Here is a 23,980-nt window from a genome sequence, read left to right on the forward strand (position 1 = left end):
CCCAAGGCCATTTTGGCCTGCCTCCACCTCCACTGGCTTGCATGTGATCCGAAGTGGCTTCTGCTTGTGTTGCAGAAGCCAGCAAGAATCTCCAGTCTGTTTGAACAGGCCACATTTGGCTCGGGAGAAGCAGATTTCGGGAGTGTAAGGCTAGGAATGTTTGCAGAGAATCCCAAGGCGACAACAACAACGCCGGCAAATTAAAACGGCGCTGCCAAAATTGTGGGGCACCAGACCTGTGTGAATAAGCCTGGCACTGAATGTCCCAGGGGAGTCTGTAGCCAGCAGGACTCTATTGATCTTGTCTGTGGTGAAAGCAAATAGATGTTAATGCCTCCCCCCTCCAAAAAAAGGGTCCTGTCTCCATTTGCTGGTGATCTCGAGTCTGGGATGGGCTTGCTGTCTCCTCTCTTGGTTTTCTCAGAGTCCAGGAATGTCTCCAGGACACTGCAGAAAACCCACAAGCTGAAACCAACTAGCAAAAGTGAACATGACCTTGTTAGAAATGTAGCTGGTTCTACAGCTATGGGTTTTGAAAGAAGGGCATAGAGATGTGGAGGCTGTTGCCAGGTAGCACATCACTCGTCCCGACTCCTCCCAATCATGCCTTCATTGGATCAGGAGGGCAATCAGTGTTCATTAATTTATTCGTCATTTAAATGCTACCTTCTCTGCCACGATGGTGGTGTGAAAATCAGGGCCTCCTGTGCTTTCAGACAGACCCCAGGGTATGGTTTGAAGGCACTTGAGGCTATTGCCAACTGGATAAGAAACCAACTGGATAGCTCAGTTGGTTAGGGGATGGTGCTGGTAAAGCCAGGGTTGCATGTTTGATCCCCATGTGGGAAAGCTGCATATTCCTGCATTGCAGGGGGTTGGACTAGATGATCCTCAGGGCCCCTTACAACTCTACAATTCTATGATTTATGATTCTATGAAACAAACCTTGCCGAAGCTTGGCAGGTCCAAGCCCGGTCAGGGCTTGGATGGGGGACCACCTGGGTGCCGTATTTATGCTGCCTTGGGCTGTGTGATGGAAGGAATGTCAAATATAAATGCAAGAAAAAATGTTTTAAAAATAAATAAAACATCAAAATCTATCACCGGGGACACTTTTTACAGTTTAAAATTGGTATCAAAATAAACACAGCCCAAAAGACTCCAGCAGAAATCCTGGCCAACCCCACTACCCAAAGAGTTCCAATATAGCCCTTAGCCAACATGCAGCTCCTTCTGAAAAGTCATGTGACCAGCTTGTGTCAAAAAGCCAGTAGAGACGTAGCCAGAATCGCTTCCATTGGCACTGGATTCTGCAAAGTAGGTGCTGCTACAGAGAAAGCATCGCTCCCTAGTGGAGATGGCCATCACCCTTGATCACTGGTGATGCTGGTTCCCTGCTTCTGCAATTTCAGCCAAAGCGTCTTTAGTCCCCCAACCCCCCTCTGAACTCTGAGGCTGTTTCAGATCGAGTGTTGAATGTGCATCGTTTGTTGACTTGATAATGTCAGTGTATCTTTTATTGCTGTGGTTTATCGAAACATTTTGTGAACCGCTCCGGGACTTCTATGAAAAATTGGCACGGAAATTTCATAAATGAAAACGCACTACAATAAATGCTCAGAGAGAGACAACACCAGAAGCTGTGGACTATAAACAACAAAAGAAGGCTGTTGCCTTTGTGCCTTGCTTGTAAGCTTCCTAGAAGTATCTGTTGGGAAGAGAAAGGTAGGCGGACCTTTGGTTTGTTCTAGCAGGCCTTTTTCTAGTGTTCGTAACACTGAGTCAGTTGGGTCAATATATTGGCTTTAAAAGCTGGGAGGTGAATAAGTAATTCCTTCACTCTTCCTTTCACACAAACACCAATTGATCTTCTAAGCCTCTAACCATAGTTTCCCACTTCTACCTGAACCAGGAAAATACGGGTAGCAGCTTCGGAATAAGCCAGGATATTAATCCAACTTCAAACCATGAGTCAATATCCTATCCGGTTACAAAGCTTCCTGATATGGATAAACTGGGTTAATGGAAGACTTCTAAGTTTTCTGGCACATGCTGTGAAAGGAGGATCAAGTGGGCTGTATGTTTGCCTCCATATTGATTTGCTTACAGCTTTCCAGAGGACAGGCTGCTCAGTCCAGGTTCAGTTTGAAGAACCCTAAGAAGGGAACAGTGGTCATCTAGCCCAACCCCCTGCAATGCAGGAACCTTTTTGCCCAATGTGGGGCTCAAACAGGCAACCTTGAGACTAAGAGTCTCATGCTCTACTGACTGAGCTCTCCCCCTCACCAACATTTGGGTATCTGGACAGTAGGCTGAACAGGAACACAGTTCACCTGGTCACACCTTTCTCATTATGGTGAGCTGTATTGCATCTCTAAAGGTAAAGGTAAAGGGACCCCTGACCATTAGGTCCAGTCGCGGATGACTCTGGGGTTGCAGCGGTCACCTCGCTGTATAAGCCGCTTCTGGTGAACCAAAGCAGCGCACGGAAACACTGTTTACCTTCCCTCCGGAGTGGTACCTATTTATCTACTTGCACTTTGACGTGTTTTTGAACTGCTAGGTGGGCAGGAGTAGGGACTGAGCAACGGGAGCTCACCCCGTTGCGGGGATTCGAACCGCCGACCTTCTGATCGGCAAGCCCTAGGCTCTGTGGTTTAACCCACAGCGCCACCTGCATCCCTTATTGCAGGCATCCCCAAACTGCGGCCCTCCAGATGTTTTGGCCTACAACTCCCATGATCCCTAGCTAACAGGACCAGTGGTCGGGAAAGATGGGAAATGTAGTCCAAAACATCTGGAGGGTCGAAGTTTGGGGATGCCTGCCTTATTGCATCTGCATTAAGTAGAGATTGCATCTCTACTTAAATTCTATTAATTATTTCTAAATGTGCCTCTTTCTATTTAATTTCTATTAAGTATTTCTAAATGTGCACCTATACATATAAATTATATTCTGCACATTTTATGCAGATTGTCCTCTTTTTGGGTGATGTGTTTCCTAAATAAGTGGCCATGCTGGGACTGTACCACTGTATATAGAAGGCTATACCCAGCTTACAATGTAAGCCACATTTATGGGTCCCTACTAAGGCCAAGTCTCACTGCGGTGATAAACTTATCCTTCTCCCTCACACTTATTTTTAACAGGGACAGGTTCATATAGCCCAGTTTTCCCACCTCACTTGGCCTAAATTACTGAAAGCTGGTAGGCCAGATGATAGGGCTGTAAAAAGGAATTTATAGCATTGTTGTTTGAGAACCTTACCGTATCTCTAATCCTGGGGTAAACAACTTTCTTTTGGCTGATGGTCACGTTAGGATTTCTAAGTCGGTGCCATAGCTGCCAACCCTCCCCTTTTTTTGCGGGAAACTCCCTTATTCCAAGCCACACCTGTCAACTTCCCCCTTTATAGCTGGGAATTCCCTTATTCCAGCGCTGTCTCCCACTGCTATCCTGGATTGTTAGATATACCGTAGACCAGGCATCCCCAAACTGCGGCCCTCCAGATGTTTTGGCCTACAACTCCCATGATCCCTAGCTAACAGGACCAGCGGTCGGGGAAGATGGGAATTGTAGTCCAAAACATCTGGAGGGCCGAAGTTTGGGGATACCTGCCATAGACTGTTCCCGGGACAGGTGAGGCTGCTGATCCCTTATTTTCAAATCCGAAAGTTTGGCAGCTATGGTCAGTGCCATAGGCCCACACTTGACCACACTTCTCTCCCTTCCCCCAGATCAGCCGCCACAGAAAGAGCGAAAGTGTGCACACAAAGGTCACTTTTCCAAGGGATCTGGGCAAAAATCAGATCTAGTGAAATGAACCGGAGCCTTGAAAATCTGAAAAAGGAAGCAGGAAAGAGTTTACATTTACAATGTTTACATTTCTTCCATTGAAATCAGTGTGACTTTAAAGAGCATAACAGTTTCGGCTAGGTCTTGATCCTAGCTTTCACAGCTGATTTCTCCTTGTGTTAACCTTGCTCAAAAGATTCACTGACATCCCCTGGTTTTTAACTGGTGTGTGTCTTCTATGCAGGAGGCGAGCTTGAATGGTAAAGCCCATCTGCGTTTTGCCCCGCCGTAAAACTGCTACCGTATATTCTGGCGTATAAGACGACTGGGTGTATAAGACGACCCCCAACTTTTCCAGTTAAAATATAGAGTTTGGGATATACCCGCCGTATAAGAAATACGACCTGGCGTATAAGACAACCCCCGACTTTTGAGAAGATTTTCCTGGGTTAAAAAGTAGGGGGGCTCTGGGGCGAGGGAGGGGGGGAGGGGATAAATTCAACTATGAAATGGACCACCTTTGACTGTCCACCTTCACCGGACTTTCTCGTGGCAGGAGGGGGCCTGTGGATGGCAGATGGGAAAAAGGCGGATGTTTTGTTTTTAATGTGTAAAATCAATAAAAAAAAATTTTTTTTACAGTACCTTTTAACCAAAAGTTTTTTAAAGTCCATTTTTGCAAAACAACCCATGTGCGCGCACACCAAAAAGCGCATTTTTCAGCTTATTGTGGGCCCTGTTGACTTGTTATGCTTGGAAAAGACAGCATACCCTGTCAGCCTGACCGGAATCCTCATAAAAAACAGCCCCAGCTCGGGGAGAAAGAGAGGGAGAAAGGGATGGTATAAACCACAAATAACGAAATATGAAACATATAAAAACACAGCTTCTAAGATGACAATTTCTCCTCAGGAGCAAACAAATTCCGAGCCAACTACCCAACGAGCAGGAATAGAAATTACACTCTCCTGCTCCAGCAGGGTAGGAATCTGCTGCTTGACCTCAAGGCAAGTCGCTTGCTGGCTTTTGCAATAGAAGGCCTATGACTCATTGCTCATATTTGCTAGGCTGTAGCCCTAGTTTGAAAAGTCCTGAGGCAGTGAAAGAAGTTGCCACTGCAGAGCCTTCTGTCCTGTTCCCTTCCCAGGCTCTGTTGCTCACTGTCCACCCACAGCTGCCACAGGCATTCAAAGTCCTGCTTGGCTTAGAGGATGGAGGAAAAGTAAACAGTGGGAACCAGGAAGGAATTGTGCAGAAGGCACAGTGATGGCCTCCCACTAAAGGTAAATGCTGGTTCTCTGGATTCTGGCAGGACAGCCTTCACCAACCTGTTGTCCATTAGATGTTGTTGGACTACAACTCCCATCAGCTGCAGCCGTCATGGCTGATGGGAGTTGTAGTCCAAAACAGCTAGAGGGCACCAAGTTGGTGAAGGCTGTGCTAGGGCAACAGTCTTAAATAAGAGCTAGTGGTTTAGTACTTACAGTAATTTCTTTGACTGAAACAAAAATAAAGACTTGGGTTTATGCTTATCTGAAAGTCCAGGTCATCTCAAACCACAATGGCCTTCCCTTCTAAATGCAGATAGGTAGGGGCTTACTGCAGTTCCACAATACATGGTGGTGAATAGCTGACATATTAGATGTGTCTTCATAGGCTCCAGTGATGAACTCCTTCCATACTAAACAATCTTTGATACTGATCCCTGGTGGTGCTGTGGTCTAAACCACTGAGCCTCTTGGGCTTGCCAATCGGAAGGTTGGTGGTTCGAATCCCCGCAACGGGATGAGCTCCCATTGCTCTGTCTCAGCTCCTGCCAGCCTAGCAGTTCGAAAGCACGCAGTGCAAGTAGATAAATAGGTACTGCTGCAGTGGGAAGGTAAACGGTGTTTCCATGCGCTCTGGTTTCTGTCACGGTGTTCCGTTGCGCCAGAAGCTGTTTAGCCATGCTGGCCACATGACCCAGAAAGCTGTTGGTGGACAAACGCTGGCTCCCTCAGCCTGAAAGTGAGATGAGTGCTGCAACCCCTATAGCTGCCTTTGACTGAACTTAACCATCCAGGGGTCCTTTACCTTTTTTTTTTACTGATCCCTGGCTCAAATTAAAGCATTGCTTGTTTAATGTCAGATCACTTGCTTCCCTTGAGGTACAAAAACTTCTTTTCCATAGCTTACAAGGCCTTCCATAGCTTGCATATGCCTTCCATTCCTTCTAGGGCAGGCATCCCCAAACGGCGGCCCTCCAGATGTTTTGGCCTACAACTCCCATGATCCCTAGCTAACAGGACCAGTGGTCAGGGATGATGGGAATTGCAGTCCAAAACATCTGGAGGGCCGAAGTTTGGGGATGCCTGTTATAGGGTGCTCATTTGTTCCCCATGAGAACCAGTGTGGTGTAGTGGTTAAGAGCAGTAGACTCGTAATCTGGGGAACCTGGTTCATGTCTCCGCTCCTCCACATGCAGCTGCTGGGTGACCTTGGACTAGTCACACTTCTCTGAAGTCTCTCAGCCCCACTCACCTCACAGAGTGTCTGTTGTGGGGGAGGAAGGGAAAGGAGAATGTTAGCCGCTTTGAGACTCTTTCGGGTAGTGATAAAGCGGGATATCAAATCCAAACTCTTCTTCTACTACTACTTCATAGAGAACAGTCCTTTATTTGAAGGGCTTGGGGACGGACGGACAGTCCTCTCTTTTCCTTTCGTTCTTTCTTAACCCCTTACTCTCCAAGCAGTGTACAGTAAGATAAAATACAGTACAGTAAGATAAAATAGAGATAAAAGCAGCTAAAACTGATAATTGAAAAACTGACTTAAGACACCTGCTGAGTGTCTTTTTTCGAGGCCTTCATTCAGCATTTTCAAGGAGTCCTGTATTTGAATGGCTGTTTGGTTGGAGGCTGTTTCAAAGATATGGAACCCTAAAGAAGGGAGGAGAGCAGAAATGAGGTCTTGAAGTTGCCCACTGACAACAGCCAACTAAGCAGAGACAGAGGTCACACCTAGTCAGCCTTTCCCACTAAGATGTTGTAGATCTACTTGTATTCTAGTAATTATTTCTGCATTTGACTCTGTGCATATAAATCAGCACATGCAAAATTCATGCAAACGTCTCGTTTTGGTGACACAAAACTGGACACTTTAGTTCTTCATTTGACAGCGCAAGGAACTGAGACTCAGTCAGCACCTGACTTGGCTTCCATTCAGCAGTGCCTGACCAACAATCTATTGGCGTTCTTCAGGACAGCCGTCACTCAGTTCCTAGGTGCCGATATCCAACAACTGTAGACTGAATCCAAACTATTCACACATAGTTCCGATTTGACACCACATTGTGCCACTCAAAAGCTGGCATGTGAAGATTGGATTTCACATTTTGTTTTGGATAGTGGCATTTGTTATCTCAGAATGTGAGTGTGTTGTTGTACACTTGTCAATAATGTTGTAAAGACCATGAGCTCTTGATTTTTACCTCTATGATTCTGGGATTGTCAGTCTTGGTGCACAGTATTTAAAGGCATATGAAGATACACAATATGAGGGCAATAAATGTTTTTTGTAAGGAGTGCTAGCAGCCAACAATGGCAGCCCTATGTTAAGTTCTCCCTCTCGCTGTGCTGTCCTGGCTCGGGCTAATGGGAATTGTAGCTCAAAACATCTGGATGGTAGCAGATTGGCAAAGGCTGACAAAGTGCAATTTACCTAGTATCCTGACAACCCATTGGTGGCAGCTAATAGCATTGAGTTTGGCTAGAGAATCACACAACATATTAGGACATAAGGGATTCGTTCCGACATGTTGTTTTTTCATGTTGAAACACTTTGGAATGCCTTGTTCTTGTACTTGTGGATAACACATCTAAATCTTTAAACAAACTCTTAGTAATGCCCCAGAGTGTTTATGAACTACGAAAGTGGTGGTGTTGGCCAGTATCCCTGTGGGCCGTGACCATCTCCAAAATACTTTTTGTAAGTTGAAATTGAAAGGTCATCTAGTACAGTGTTCATCAACACTGGGTCCCCAGATGCTATTGGACTACAACTCCCATCATCCCTTACCATTGGTTAAGCCATACCTGCCAAGTCCTGGACTGCAGAATCCAGGACCGGCAGCCGTGTGATGTCGCTTTGCCCATCTATGGGCACAAAAGATGGCCGGTGCCGGCAACAGAAGTCACGTCTACGCATGTCCGGAAGTGCGTAGATGCGACTTTCGGCGCCGGCCATTTTTGGTACCCATAGATTGGCAAAGCAGGGGGAAAGAATGGCCGCCGGCAGGAGAATATAAGGGAGAATAACGGGAGACGAAGTGATGCAGGGGACCGTCGGGAAACGGTATGAAAAAACAGGGTTTTCCCGGGGAAAACGGGGTACTTGGCAGCTATGGGTTAAGCTGGCTGGGGATGATGGGAGCTGGAGTCCAAAGCAACATCTGGGAAATCAAGGTTGAAGAACACTTACCTAGTCCACATCATAATAGACACTCCTGCATAAATTAGCCACACCCTTGCTGCTTCGTACAAATTATTATGCACCACGTGGTCAAAGGAGGGTGCAACATGAACTGGGCAGTGTATCCCTTCCTGCAAGGAACTGCTTCATAAAAGGAAACTTTTTCCTTGGTGTAACTAGACACAAAACAGTAGTCCTACACAGCAGGCAACGCTGAGACGCATCAGAGCACAACTCACCCAACTGAAGCTGCTCCTCTTTTTCTGACAGCCATTTCAGAAGCTTCTGAGGACTGCCTTGGTCACAGAAGTCTCCTGGGCCACTAGGGTAGGCATAGGCAAACTCGGCCCTCCAGATGTTTTGGGACTACAACTCCCATCATCCCTAGGGGTGATGGGAATTGTAGTCTCAAAACGTCTGGAGGGCCGAGTTTGCTTATGCCTGCACTAGGGAAACATCCTTCTTCCCCCAAAGATTGACAGATGGATGGTGTTGCTATAACTCACATGTTTTGCATGCAAGAAGTTCAATCTCTAGGTGGGTCTGGGAGAGAACCCTCTCTGAAAGCCTGGGTGCTCTTGCCAGTCAGTGTAGACACAACTGAGCTAGATGGATCAAGGGTTTGACATGGTATAAGGCAGCTTCCTGCATACCTAATGGAGCCTAGAGAAGTGGGCTTCACCTTTCAGGTGAATGATGAAGAGGGAGATGGTCCAGCAGCCGCTGTATCCTCCACATCTTCCATTCCAGGTTCTACACCCTCATCCTCTACCTCCATCTGCTCTGGTGGCAAGAAAAAAACCCTTTTTGGGGTGTTTGGAGGGAAGGAGGATGAATGGAAGTACTAGAATAGTTGGGAGGTGCCGCATTTACGTACCACTCCACCACTAACACTGAATGTAAAAGTCTGGTTCTCCAGGATGTGACCCCTACAAAGGGACCAAAACCAGTTTAAATGTGAATGAACATATCCCTCTATTTTTGTGCCAGTGCTCAAGTTAAGTCCCAGCTGGTCAAGGGAGTTCTCATGAAGGGGGATAATGCATTGCACTCATAGTAATGAATGAGGATTTGAACTAGTATTATTATTGTATTGTTTATTCAATCTGGAAGCATCTTCCGTCATGGAAATGTTCTAATTCTAGAGGAGGCTTCTCCTCTCTCGCTCACGGAAAGGTCTTAAACACGAGTCTTGGTGACGAGAGAAAGGGACCCCACGAGGCTCTAAGTCAGGGTTGGGGACCTGTATTGTCCCCAAATGCTGCTAAATCAATGATTTTGAGAATTGGAGTCTGGCTATATCTGGAGGGCCATAGGTTCCCCGCTCCTGCTTTTTAAACCTTTGAGGGATTAACTGAGAACAGAGCACATTTGGTGTGAATAATAATAATAATAATAATAATAATAATAATAATAATAATAATGTGGTACTGTGTGTCGGTATTGGCAAACTGTGCTCATGTGAAACTCCAGACTGAAAAACATAAAGGGGGCAAACGAAGAGGAAGTTGTTTGGGGGAGGGAAAGAGCTTGGTTTAAAATGCCACAACATAATTTAATTAAAAGAAGCCATTAAGCGGGGCAGTGGGGGGAGGGAACCTGGGGAGATTGAAAACAGGAGTTGCTCAGAAGTCGCAACAATAATAAGATGTTCAAAAGCAAGATTTAGATGGCAGGGATGAGTTAGGATATAACTTGGCATTCCTTCCCCACCCACCCCTTACACATTTACTGTTTGCTAGCACAGAAGTGTGTTTTTGAGCAGAGAGAGAGAAAGAGAGAATAGCTTTGAATAGGACAGTTACTGTTATAGGATTTTTTTTGCCATTTCCAGCCCCACAAGTTCTGCCAACCTCTTCATTGGCATTAGACGTCTACCTGAAGTAACTTGAGACCTGACTTAAATATTGTTTATCTAGGCTTGCCAGCTTGCAAACCTGAGATTTCCTTCTCTCCTGCTAAACCTACTGATTAAGCCAGAGACGCCACGGCCTCAGCTTCTCCTGCGTGTTCCTCTTACCCTCCTCTCTTCCTCCGCTTCCTGTGGTCAAAACTGACCATACAACAACTATTCCCTTGCTTATTTTCTTGAGTTCCTTTTGTTCTCTGGTGTACGGCGATGACTTTACAAATAATGTCATGTAAATTGCATGGTTGTCTTAGTCTGTTCTCATCATTATCTTAAGCCTTGTTCTGCATCTGTGAAGTTACACAGAGTTCTTTACGCTGAGAAGTTTTTAAAGCAGATGCATATGATTAATTCCCAAGGGCTAACATGAACCACTTATTGCAGGAGTAGGAAACATGGTCCGTTCCAGATGTTGGTGGACCAACTCCCGTAAGCCCCAGCCAGCCTAGGCCAGTGTTTCCCAACCTTGTGCCTCCAGCTGTTTTCGGACTACAATTCCCATCATTCCTGACCACTGGTCTTGCTAGCTAGGGATGATGGGAGTTGTAGTCCCAAAACATCTGGAGGCACAAGGTTGGGAAACACTGGCCTAGGCAATGCTCAAGGGTGAAGCATAGCTGCCAAGTTATCCCTTTTTTACAGGGATTTTCCCTTATGCTGAATAGGCTTCCTCGCGAGAAAAGGGAAAACTTGGCAGCTATGGGGTGAAGAGTGCTGATGTTGATTCTCCCTAACTTAGGTCACACCCGCATCATATGGGGAAGGCATGTGACTTCCCCAAAGAATCCTGGGAACTCCAGTGCCCATCAGCTGATGAACAGTAAAACTGAAATCACAGCACACAGTGATGCCAGGCACCACCTGATCCACTTTCCAGATCCACCTTCCAGATCCACCATCCGCCTTCTAGGCTAGAATCTGATAAGGATCTGGCTGGCAGAGCCCAAAAATATTTTCCATTCTTACATTAGAGACTCATGATAGTATAAAATTGTGGAAGTTGATGGGTTGCGCTAGTTGTTTATTTGTTAAATTTGTATCCCGCCCTTCATCCCAGGGCAGAAAACAAGAAGGGATAAAGCTGTTTTAAAAAATCTTAAAAACTATTTTAGTACAGGTGCAGACTGGAAAAGGCTTGTTAAAAGAGGAAGGTCTTCCGTAGGCAAGCGGAGGGCAGCCGCCATAATGCTAGGTGTCCAGTTGTGTGGAACAGGCCTCTGGATAAGATGTTATGGGGAGCATGCAGATTGTTGCGTTGAGAGGTAGGGGAGTGAGATTGCACTTGCTTGTGGTCAGAACATGCATAGGCTTTCCCCATGCCTTCATCTGAAGAGATGCCAGTGGCTGTCAGCCCATGTGTTCGTGTTCATCAATGATGTGCGAAATAGGCTCTTCTCATTGGCTCCTCGGTCTTTCAGTCTCCTCTGCCCACCCAGTGGCAACTCTTTTGGTGCAAACTGAGCAACGCCACTCATCCCCAATACCTGATCATCTTCCCCACCCCATATGGGATTGAGAACACATGAATGAGAGTCAGAAAAGGGCGAGTAAGGTGCCTGTAACACCCACTGGCAATTATCCCGCACACCATCACCTGTCAAACCTCTTTGCATCACACGTACCGACTTCTGTGGCCCTCCTGTCTAAGCATAAATTGAGGTTCTTTGGGTGCTGGTTTCTCTAAAAGGTAAAGGGACCCCTGACCATTAGGTCTAGTCACGGACGACTCTGGGGTTGCGGCGCTCATCTCGCTTTATTGGCCGAGGGAGCCAGCATTTGTCCACAGACAGCTTCCGGGTCATGTGGCCAGCATGACTAAGCCGCTTCTGATGAACCAGAGCAGTGCACAGAAACGCCGTTTACCTTCCCGCCGGAGTGGTACCTATTTATCTACTTGCACACAGACGTGCTTTCAAACTGCTAGGTTGGCAGGAGCAGGGACCAAGCAATGGGAGCTCACCCCGTCACGGGGATTCAAACCGCCGACCTTCTGATCGGCAAGCCCTAGGCTCAGTGGTTTAACCCACAGCGCCACCCGCGTCCCTGCTGGTTTCTCTACCACTCGCCAAATGCCATACTTGTAAGGAGCAGCCATGGATGCTCAGAGGACATGGCACCCTGGGTAGAGCTTCTTCAAGCGGTGCTTTGTGTCAGCACATCATGTGCAAAATGAAAGTCTAAATGCCTTCAATCTGATCAAGAGGCTCTCGCCTAAAGCCAGTGGTCTCGATCTCATGCTAATGAAGGAGAAGGCACAAATACAAATACTGCGGCTGCGTAACCCACCCAGGAGAAACCATTGCAGCAGTGAACACAGTTGCCCACTGTTAAGATGTGCCAAGCACGCTCTCTCCCAACGTTTGTGGTTCTCCTGAAAGTCTGGCCTTTTGAAATGGAGATATTTCGTATCGGCCTCAGCAACTTAACCTTTGTACCATTTTAACACAGTCATTTTTTTTAGTCAATGCAGTGGCAGCTACAAGCTTCACCGTGCAAGACAAATTAACGGAGCCCCCAAATACATTATCTTTTCCCCAGCTGTTGTTGATCTCCCAAAGTTTTCAAAATACTTCTGTAGTTACTCCCTGTCTTGCAGAACCTTACCATGAGAACTGAGTTGGAGCAAGGGCCAGGGCCAGATTCAGGATGGGTGCCACACAGGGTGCAGAGTTGAGGGGGAACCAAACAACAACAACAACAACAACAACAACAACAACAACAACCCTATATTCATATGGGTACCTGCTGAGAAGATCCATAAAAAAGCAACTGTACCAAAAGGAATTGTTGTGAAAATAAAATTATTATTTTTCTGGGCGGGGGCAAGTTTTGTCCTTGCTCAGAATGCCATAGTACCAAAGTCCACTCCCATAAGGGGCTGTAAAATGCAAGTTTATACCAGGTCAGATTATTTGTCCATCTGACGCAGGGTTGTCTACTCTGTAGGGTTGCCAGACTCAACAGTGGACACTACTTCTGTGCCTTTAATTGCCCTGCTCTCTTTTTGAGTCTGGAAACCTTAAAGAGAAACCAGCAGACCCTTTGCTTGGAAATTAAACAAAGGGTCTGCTGGTTTCTCTTTAAGGTTTCCAGACTCAAAAGAGAGCAGGGCAATTAAAGGCACAGAAGTCCTGCCCACTATTGAGTCTGGCAACCCTACTACTCTGAGTGGCACTGGATCCAGGATCACTAGCAGAGAGTCCTTCCCATCACCTGTCACCCAGTCCTTTAATCCATAGGTTAAAGGGATTAAATATGGAATTAAGCGTGAGACTTTCTCTATGCAAAGCATGCATTCTAACACTAGACTACAGTCCCTTCTTCCCTGTCTTGTAGTCTAGCAACATGTCTTAATGACTGACCAGCCATAGTCTCAGGGATGTATATATAAGCAATGTGTGCCTTAACTCAAGGATAGCGAAATTTTGTCTCTCCAGATGTTGATGGACTGCAACTCCCATCATCCTTGACCATTGGTCATGTTGGTTGGGGCAGATGGGAGCTTCTCTGTCCCTTCTTTATACCTTACAGTCAATTTGGAAGACATTACAGTTCAACTAATTTGAAAATGGTTTTCGTTTAGACAATGTCCTGTGGGTGTTCATAGTATGGTCAATTCTGTCTTAGTCAGGTTGGGTGAATGAAATGAACTTTGTAGGTACATACTAGAATTAAGTAAACAGTTCTTAAAGATAAAATTAATGCATTTGCCCAGACTAATTTCTGATGTCAGAGACAGGCAGACAGACAGACAGACAGACAGACAGACAGACAGACAGACAGACAGACAGACATTGTAATAGTATTTTTCCTTGCTTTTAGAAGCAGGGTTTGAATTTCACCTCTGGCTGTGATGCCACAAGGTGAGATTTGTGAAACAGCCAGAATGAAATGCAAAACTACTTGAATTTCAAGTCTTTTCAAATTTTGTTTCTGGATACGAAATGGGGACCTTTTCCATGATACAGGGCATGATTTTTTCCAGTAAACCTAAAAAGGCCCTCCCTTGACTACCACAGTTATGTGACAACTAGGCACTGTATGGAAGCAGATAGATCTTCCAGACCATATGGTTTACCATCTAATTGAAACCGACAGAACAAAGGGAAGGTGTGGACAGAATTTAACACAGCCAGCAGCCCAGAACAGGAATGGGAAAATTACCTGTTATGAAATGGTTCTGATTCTCTCAGTGAGTGTTGTTGGGGTGTGGAAAACATCTCACAGGAAGGTTAAACCCCATGGCGAATGTAGCTCACAGCTCAGTTCCAAGAAGGGGGAAGGTGACAGAAAAGCAGGCTATCAGCAATTGCAAAAACACTGAGACTAGTTTAATCCAAGTGAAGTTGTGCAAAAATGCCACATGTTTTCATGGCTCATATTTGTTTCAATGTTGAGGGTTTGCTCAATGTCTTATCAGTATCATCACACAGTAGCAGCCTTGGCTGCACATCGCTTAAAGCCATAAGCTAAACTAAAGATTTAAACTTAAGATGCTAGTGCATCTTGTCAAAATCGCAGGTCCTTTGCTCCTCCCCTGCTCTTGTTTCTGGAGCAAAGCTGTGTGCTAAGCCATGGTTTTATCTGAACCCGGCTCATGGTTTTTCCAAACAAACCATGAGCTGTAGCTAAGGCTTGTTCTTGGCTTACCGCTCCTGCTTTCGGGGAGACAAACCACAAGCTGAAGTTCAGACATCATGCTGAACAGCAATTTGTTTTATTTATTTATTTCATTAAATATGTATATACTGCTCTTCCTTTGAAGATCTCAGGGCGTAATACTACAAAATAAAAACACAGTACAGTAATCGCAAACGATATATTCAATTTCCCTTTGCCAAAAATTTTTGCTTTCTTTTTCTCTCTCACCCCCACCCCCCAATCCACATCTAGGAAGAAGCTTCCAATGGCTCCAGCCCCCTGGGAATGTTGACGGACACTTGCCACAAATTGGATTCGACCCTGTTGGGGAAAGCGGAGGACAGCTTGGGGAGGAAACCTTATCTTCTGGGTGTGGAGCCTTTCGCTCCAAAAATCTGGAGCGCAGAAGGCATGGGAGATTCCTATACGGCCACCTTCCCCAACGGGAATGGGCTCCTGTCTCCTTCAGCAAGCCCTCAAGCTTCCACCACTTACAGCAATGATTATAGCCCGTTCTCCCATTCCTTCCCAGCCTCCCCAACATCTCAAGACCCATCATCCCTGCTGGTTTCCAAGGGGCACCCTTCCTCCGACTGCCTCCCCAGTGTCTACACCTCTTTGGACATGGCACACCCTTATGGCTCCTGGTACAAAGCCGGCATCCACCCGGGCATCTCCACCACCTCTAGCAACCCCACGGCTTCCTGGTGGGACATGCACTCCAACAGCAACTGGCTGAGCTCCCAGCCCCAGTCAGATGGACTCCAGAGCTCCCTGCAGACCATGCCCAGCCAGGCTCCCATCAGCCCCCAGCTGCCCAGTTACTCTTCTGAATTCACCACCTTAAACCCTGCTCCATACCCGGCTGTGGGCATCACTTCCTCGTCGCACCTTCTCCCTTCAGGTCAACATGTGCTGCCCCAAGAGATGTACAAGCCCAAGCCGGTGGCCAACAACTCCCTGATGGAAGGTGGGATTGGACTGAAGTCCGGAAGAGGTGGCTCCTTTGGGAGTACGGCGGGCCGGTCGACCTGCGACTGCCCCAACTGCCAAGAGCTGGAGAGGCTCGGGGCCTCGGCAGCCAGCCTGCGGAAGAAGCCCATCCACAGCTGCCATATCCCGGGCTGCGGGAAGGTCTACGGGAAGGCCTCGCACCTCAAGGCCCACCTGCGGTGGCACACCGGGGAGCGCCCCTTCGTCTGCAACTGGCTCTTCTGCGGCAAGCGCTTCACCCGCTCGGACGAGCTGGAGCGCCACGTCCGCACCCACACCCGGGAGAAGAAGTTCACCTGCTTGCTTTGCAACAAGCGCTTCACCCGTAGCGACCACCTCAGCAAGCACCAGAAGACCCACAATGAGATGGGGGTAGGGAAGCCCCCCGATGGGGAAGCAGAACGGGAAGAGGTGGCCGCAGTGGCCGGTTCTCCCAGCGCTGCCTTGCAGGACGGCCTCCCTGGAGACGAGAAAGATGCCACCAGCCCAGAGCAGAGCAACCTGCTGGAGATCTAGGTCGCTGGGGCTGGGCGCTTGCTCCACCTTTGTTTCAGCATACCACCCTTTTTTAATGCCTCTGAGCGAAATAATTTATTTCCCGGGGGAAAGCACAGATGCAGACCTCGTGCCAAATTTCACTTCCCCTCCAACCCCCCGAAACAAACTTTGCTGAGAGATCCCTGAAGGTCCACGACGTTGTGGCCAAAGACACAAATATCCGAGCCAAAATTTTGAAGCTAAGTCTCCGGTCATCCTCTGGATGGTTACAACCAAAGCTCGTCCCTGCCTTGGTCTCGGCATGGTCACTTCAAGGGAATGGACAAGAAATCTGAAGTCATGCCATGCAGAGTCGGCCAACTCAGGCAGGGCACCAATAAAGTGGGTTTTTCTCAGGGTATGTATAGGAATCGCCTTTTGTCTAGCGCAACCCACTGAGCATTCAGTTTGAATCACCTCCTCTAACTTTGTGCAGTGAGCAGCAGTCTTGCAGCAGGTGGAAAGAAGAAGGCGGCGAGAGGTCTGGAGCAGCTTTGAGACTAAGGTGGAATACCTGCCTCCACGGAACATACCCCTGGTCCAGAGCTCTTAAAGAGGCAAGCGCAATCTCTAGCTCAGGACATGGCAAATAGGCTTTATAGGTCCAGATTCGGAAGGGGCTGCTGTTCCTTTAAGGATGGCAAGCTAGGGCAAATTCCACTAGAGGCGGCTTTTCAGGTACACACTGCAGCACTGATAAGAAAAGCCATAACTGGTGATACTCTTAAAGGTACAGAAGCCATCTCCGGGTCTGGACATGCATGGGACTAATGGGGAATAGAACTGACTGGTGGAGCATGGAAAAAATTGAAGCCCTTTTATATGCAATTGGGAGCCATTGTTTGGGGATTTGTACAGGTAATGGGAGCTTTGCCATTAAAATCCCATTCAATTTAAAACGAAGCATGTTGCTCTTGGGCAGTAGCAGGCGAGTTCAGAGGACAGTTTGGAAAGGGGGCGGATGGCGATCCAGTTACACATCTCTCTGTTCTTCACACGCAACAAGGGCGCCATCCTGCACTGCTCCCTCTCCTGTCAATGCAAGTCTGGCAAAGGCCATGCAGTCTGGATGGCAAAGTGACGGTGGTATAACATCGTTCCAGATGTCTTTTGCAAGTGCCAGCTATGCCTCTGCTTCTGGTTTAGAATGCATGTACCAAGCTGAGGACCATGGGAATGGAAGCCGTCCCCACATGGATAAAAGACTATATTCAGACAGTTGGTGGACATGGCGCCATACTGTTAAAAACGGGACTCTTTTCATTGAAATCCAGAGATTTCTTCTGATGCACTCTGCTAGATGCACAGAGGTAAAGAGGGTTGGAGAGGAACAAAGGCCAACCACTCTGTAGAAGTCAAGAAAAGGGGCAAGTTGTCCCGCAAAGGTGCTACAAGACCCTTGGAGCTCCCTCTCCCCATGTATTTAATCTAGAAGTATATTTATGCCTTAAATTATGATGACAAATTAACAGAGGGAAGGAGGCAACTGGGTTCTCCAAGAGGCCTCTTTAATGTGAGGCATCTGTTATCTAATCAGGGTAGTCTCTCTGTTAATTGGGGGGACTTTCTCTGTGCAAAACAGCATGATCTATAACTTGCTCTGTTTCTTTTGTTTTTTGTTTGCTACGTAAAGTGAAAAAAATGGAGTATTTATAATCTTGAAATGCTTTTTGTTGTTGTTTAAGTTCTGTGTCATTTTTTTTACAATCCATTGGGATTTTGAAAACCCCTTGTTAATATCAGAAATACGGAGCCAGATTTTCAATTTGCTAAGTGCACCTATTTGGGGGGGAAGGGTTTAATTTGCTTTAAGACCTCTGGCTTAATCATCAGTGATGGGGAGCTACTGGCAACATGCCCCTATTTTGGGGGGCAGGGCTGGTCTAAGACATTTTGCCGCCTGTGGCGAAGAGCAAAACGGTGTCCCACATTCCATGTTCAGAAGTTGATTTGACTGGCAGGTGAATCTTATTTCAGTGCTGATAATGAGGTAGTGACCTTCACCATACCTGAGGCTCAGCAGGCTAATTTTGGGGTTGTAGGACTGGCAGAGCACAGTGGTCAGAAGTAGCAGAGCAGAAGTAGCAGAGCACAGTGGTCAGAAGTAACAAACAGGGGCTATCTTTGACATATGCCACCATGGGCGTACCCAGCGAGGGGCAGAGGGCAGCTTCCCCCCCCCCCCCGAAGCAAAAAATAATAATTACTGTATTTTACGGACCATAACCCGCACTTTTTCCCTCCGAAAACTGAAGGGGGAAAGTCACTGCGGGTTAAGGAAGTCGGGCTGTTTTTGCCCCCTCCGCGGCTGCAGCTAGCGACAGGAACGTGGGAGGGGGGAGGAGCAGCCTGAGCTGGGGGGGGCGGGGCGGACGGAAGCTCCATCCTTCCTTCCATCCTTCCTTCCCACCTCTTCCTTCCTTCCTTCCTTCCTTCCTTTCTCTCTCTCTCTTTCTCCCTCCCTCCCTTCTCTCTCTCTCTCACCCCGTCTCTCCTTCCTTCCTTCCTTCCTTCCTTCCTTCCTTCCTTCCTTCCTTCCTTCCTTCCTTCCTTCCTTCCTTCCTTCCTTCCTTCCTTCCTTCTCTCTCTTCCTTCTCTCTCTTCCTCCTTCCTTCCTTCCCTCTCTCTTCCCCTCTCTTGCCCCCCCCCCAGTTTTGATCCTGGGTACGCCCCTGTATGCCACCTCTCTCTGCCCAATAGTATGGCCAACTCTGATTTGGGGACAGTGCCTTTCTGTGGATGCATATTGCTGAACTGCTTCCATTTTCCTTAGATCCTCCTGCCGTTTCGGTTGGCAGCATGACACATTACAAAGAGGCTGCCATGGAAGATGGCATTCCTGTGTCTGCCGCTTTTCTCCTATAACATTTGGGCACCTTTTTCAGGTTGTGACTTTCTTTATGTTGGGTGCTTCTTCCCACATTGTTCATGGGCTGCACATCATTTGATGGTGTCAGCATGCCTAAACATTCTTGGGAGAGTGAGGGCTACCCATTATTAAGCAAGTATAGAATCATAGAGTTGGAAGAGACCACAAGAGCCATCCAGTCCAACCCCCTACCAAGGAGATATGGTTCAGCATCTGTGTAAGAAGAGCGGTACACTTATTTCAGCAACAGAAGTAAAAAAAATATTAAAAAATAAAAACCTACGTTTTGCCTGCTCAGTGGCACATCTCACATGGATATATTTTTTTTAATAACAGTTTGGACTTTGCTTGTTTTTAATTTAATTAAGAATAAAATATAAGCTATGTTGTGGGGGAAGCTTAAAGAAACTCGATTCTTATGTTTGGAGGAAAGCACAACCCAGTGCTTCTGTACCACAATTCAAATAAAATTGCACTCTGAAGGCTTGCAATGTTGTGGCTATTTATGGGTTGGGCCTTTATAGTTGTTAACAGCCTCACAGCCATGCTGGGTAACCCTGAGGTCTACTTTTATTTATTTTTAAAAGCTGCCTTTTGGTTGCAAAACAAGCCCCAGCAGCAGCACTGGAGGGTTACAACACACCATTCGAAAAACAACAACATAATAAATCAAACGTGCAACTCACAAGATTAAATGGGGAAAGAGTCACCGTAGTGGATCTTCCTCTGCAGGGCACAGCTGCAAAGTTTGTTGTGGCTTTTAGGAAAGGGATACACAAGGAGCACACCTATTGGAGCATTACTGGCCAGTTTCTGGTGGAGCACCTGGTGTCTGCCAGTTGCTAGGGCTTCTTCAAAGGATGCTGGACTAGGTGAGGCAAGAAGAAAACTTCGCACTCGGGATCTATTAACATAGACTAGGCGTGCCTCAACTGTTTAAGAGCTGCTTAATAGTATGGCATTCATTCTTGCTTTGTAAATTTAAGACCACATGGGAAGACCACAGGGATTCTAGAAAAGAAGACACACAATATTGAAGTCCCCTCACCCCTGTTCTATGGTACACTGTCAGTTCACAATGGGCAAGTCCAGGGGCCAGCAACCTTTTTCAGCCATGGGCCGGTCCACCACCATCCCTCCAACCATGTGGTGGGTCGGACTATATTGGGGGGGGGGGGGAAATGAATGAATTCCCATGCCCCACCAATAACCCAAAGATGCATTTTAAATAAAATGACACATTCTACTCATGTAAATACACGCTGATTCCCGGACCGTCTGCAGGCCGGATTGAGAAGGCGATTGGGCCACATCTGGCCCCCGGGCCTTAGGTTGCCTACCCCTGGGCAAGTCCCAGTTCTTCTACATGTAAGTACCCTTATACATGCCCCCACAATCCCCTGAAATACAGTGACATTCAGGGCCAGACATGTACAGATTCATTGGTAGATGTTCAACTTCCAAGGTGTCTAGCAAATTAGGGTGAGTGTACAATGGGGAAAATATAATAATAATAATAATAATAATAATAATAATAATAATAATAATTTATTATTTATACCCCGCCCATCTGGCTGGGTTTCCCCAGCCACTCTGGGCGGCTTCCAACAGAAACATTAAAATACACTAATTTCTTAAACATTAAAAGCCTCCCTGAACAGGGCTGCCTTCAGATGTCTCCTAAAAGTCTGGTAGTTGTTTTCCTTTTTGACATCTGTTGGGAGGGCGTTCCACAGGGCAGGCGCCACCACCGAGAAGGCCCTCTGCCTAGTTCCCTGCAACTTGGCATCTCACAACGAGGGAACCTCCAGAAGGCCCTCGGTGCTGGACCTCAGTGTCCGGGCAGAAGGATGGAGGTGGAGACGCTCCTTCAGGTATACTGGACCGAGGCCATTTAGGGCTTTAAAGGTAAGCACCAACACCTTGAATTGTGCTCGGAAACGTACTGGGAGCCAATGTAGATCTTTCAAGACCGGTGTTATGTGGTCTTGGCGGCCGCTCCCAGTCACCAGTCTAGCTGCCGCATTCTGGATTAATTGTAGTTTCCGAGTCATCTTCAGGGTTAGCCCCACGTAGAGTGCATTGCAGTAGTCCAAGCGGGAGATAACTAGAGAAACTTCAATGGCAATTTTATTTTTTCATGACTTTGAAAATGGGACAAAAAGGCATCGCAAACAGGACAGGGGGCACTGCTGTTTCTTAAGGGATGGGTGGGGGCAGACAGCAGCTGTAGTCCCAGAACTTTTTGGAGCTTTAAAAAAAAATAATGGTAGCAACTGCAGTGCCTCATTAGCCTGAGAATCGGTCGGCTTGCCTGTAGGTAACCTCAGTGACTATGAGATAGGCATTGCCTCTGGAGGTCAGGCAGGGGGCCATATGGGATTCTCCTGCGTTTAGTTCCCATAGCGGAGAAGGAATCACCCCCCCCCCCGCAGGGCAATCATCGCAAAGCCCCCAAACTGTTGTTTGGGAAATGGTGACTACCCGAGATCCCAGCCCCCCTTGGAACAAAGGCCTTCTGTCAGCAAGGCTTTCGCAAGGGCACAATGGACCTTTGTGAAGAGACAAGCTCCCGTCAGAAGGAGCAGCAATTACAGCTAACACCAGCCAGCCTTGACTTTAACTCCTTGGGATTCGCTATATTGTCCTAGCCCAGCCTAAAGGGAATATATAAGATGCTCAGCAGGTCCTCTTCCTCACAACATTAAGCGATAACTGGGCGCCATTGTGGCTACACTGTTGTGTTGCTGTCTGAAGCCATCTTTACAAGGATGGAAGAAGGGTCTTCAGCAATTCTGGGCCAGTGGGCACATTGGGAACTCTGAGAACGTGCTGTGGACACTGTTACAAATGGCTGCTGTGGACGTGTGCCCATTCGCAATATGGCAGTGCCCATTTCACAGAATCATGGTGAGGCCAAAAGGTAAGTAACTTGCCCAAGAGCCTGGGTATAGTGCAGATGTGAGGTTCTGAGCCCCAAAACACAAAATCACTGCTCTGAACTTACATCAAATAGGAAAACAAAATTTAAAAAATCCTTCTGGTAGCACCTTAGAGACCAACTAAGTTTTTCATGGCGACCCAGGTGGCGCTGTGGTTAAACCACGGAGCCTAGGACTTGCTGATCAGAAGGTCGGCGGTTCGAATCCCTGTGATGGGGTGAGCTCCCGTTGCTCGGTCCCAGCTCCTGCCAACCTAGCAGTTCGAAAGCATGTCAAAATGCAAGTAGATAAATAGGAACCGCTACAGCGGGAAGGTAAACAGCATTTCCATGTGCTGCTCTGGTTTGCCAGAAGTGGCTTTGTCATGCTGGCCACATGACCTGGAAGCTATACGCCGGCTCCCTCGGCCAATAATGTGAGATGAGCGCGCAACCTCAGAGTCGATCACGACTGGACCTAATGGTCAGGGGTCCCTTTACCTTTTACCTTTAAGTTTGTCATAGGTATGAGCTTTCATGTGCATGCACACTTCAAACTTAGTTGGTCTCTAAGGTGCTACTGGAAGGATTTTTTTTATTTTGTTTTGACTGCATCAGACCAACACGGCTACCTACCTGTATCAAATAGGAAGATCATTCTCAAACCAACTTTCCCCAAACAAAGGCTCCCCCCTGTGAAGTCTCTTGTGCCAGCGGAATATCAGCATTGGCTATGACCCAAGCCAGATTTCTTCCTCACCTCCACTGATGTTTCCTCACAGTTAAAAGCACTGCTGCTCAATGACCGGTTCTCCACAATATGTCAGATGTTACAAGTCCAATATACAAAGCCCATCATAAACTATGAAGTGATCCCCCACCGAAAAAATACCATACACGCTTCTCTTCCCCTCTTTTCCTGCAGCCTGATCTCTACTTCTTTAGATGCTGAGACAGAACTGGGGAAAGCAAAGGGGGAAAGTCTACTGAAAGCCGATCAAGAGGAGAGCACAATAAAGGCACTGCGAGATTTTTACTGTGTTCATTTTAATTATACTGTACGTACAGTATACTTCCATGCAGCTCATATAATATGGTTCCAGCTGTTTACGGAAACAGGTTCAGTAGCTGGCTACCTCTCCCCTGTTTATTTTTGGTTTTCATTGAGAGCAGAGGAAGACCCTTGCTAGATCTTACCAAGGTCCCATCTAGTCCAGCATCTGGAGCAGCCGTTCCAACAGGATATACAGTTGTACCTTGGAAGTCAAACAGAATCCGTTCCAGAGGTCCGTTCAACTTCCAAAACATTTGAAAACCAAAGCGCAGCTTCTGACTGGCTGCAGGAAGCTCCTGCAGCTAATCGGAAGCCATGGAAGCCCCATCGTTACATTTGGCTTCCAAAAGAAAGTTCAAAAACCGGAACAGTCACTTCTGGGTTTCGATCGTTCGGGAGCCAAAACGTTCGAGAACTAGGCTGTTCAACTTCCAAGGTATGACTGTATATATAGGAAAGGGAGAGAGGTGGGACTGCAGAACCTGTCCGTCAATCTTGCTGAAAGGCTAGCAACTCATTTCAAGAACCGAGTAAACAATAACTAGTGTATGAATTTGCTCTTTTCCTCCTCACTCCCAACCCTTTTTACTTTTGTGTCGTGTATTTTAGACTGTAAACCTGAGAGCAGGAAAGGGCTGTGTCATCACTGATATTTGTAGACTGAAAAGCAGGATAAAAATGCTTTGGTGAATTAACAAATTCATCAATTAATATAAATTAAGGCCATAGCACTTTCCTGCTGTCACTCCCAGCTGCTGGCATTCTGTCTCTGAAGATGAAGACTTCACATAGCTTCCATTGCTTATAGCCAC

At 47.0% G+C, this 23,980-nt stretch overlaps 1 protein-coding gene across 1 annotated transcript in view; it reads left to right on the plus strand.

Moving 5' to 3' along the window:
* The window catches only part of SP7 (Sp7 transcription factor), a 34,152-nt gene extending 16,167 nt beyond the window's left edge, over positions 1–17,985 (plus strand). The window contains exon 2 of the mRNA XM_035101218.3: positions 15,048–17,985. Coding sequence (XP_034957109.1) covers positions 15,081–16,304 — 1,224 coding nt within the window. The 5' untranslated portion in view covers positions 15,048–15,080 and the 3' untranslated portion in view covers positions 16,305–17,985. The remainder of the gene's footprint in view (positions 1–15,047) is intronic.
* Positions 17,986–23,980: the final 5,995 nt, after the last annotated feature.

Source organism: Zootoca vivipara, chromosome 2 (assembly GCF_965207765.1).
Source record: "Zootoca vivipara chromosome 2, rZooViv2.hap1.1, whole genome shotgun sequence".
NCBI lineage: Eukaryota > Metazoa > Chordata > Lepidosauria > Squamata > Lacertidae > Zootoca > Zootoca vivipara.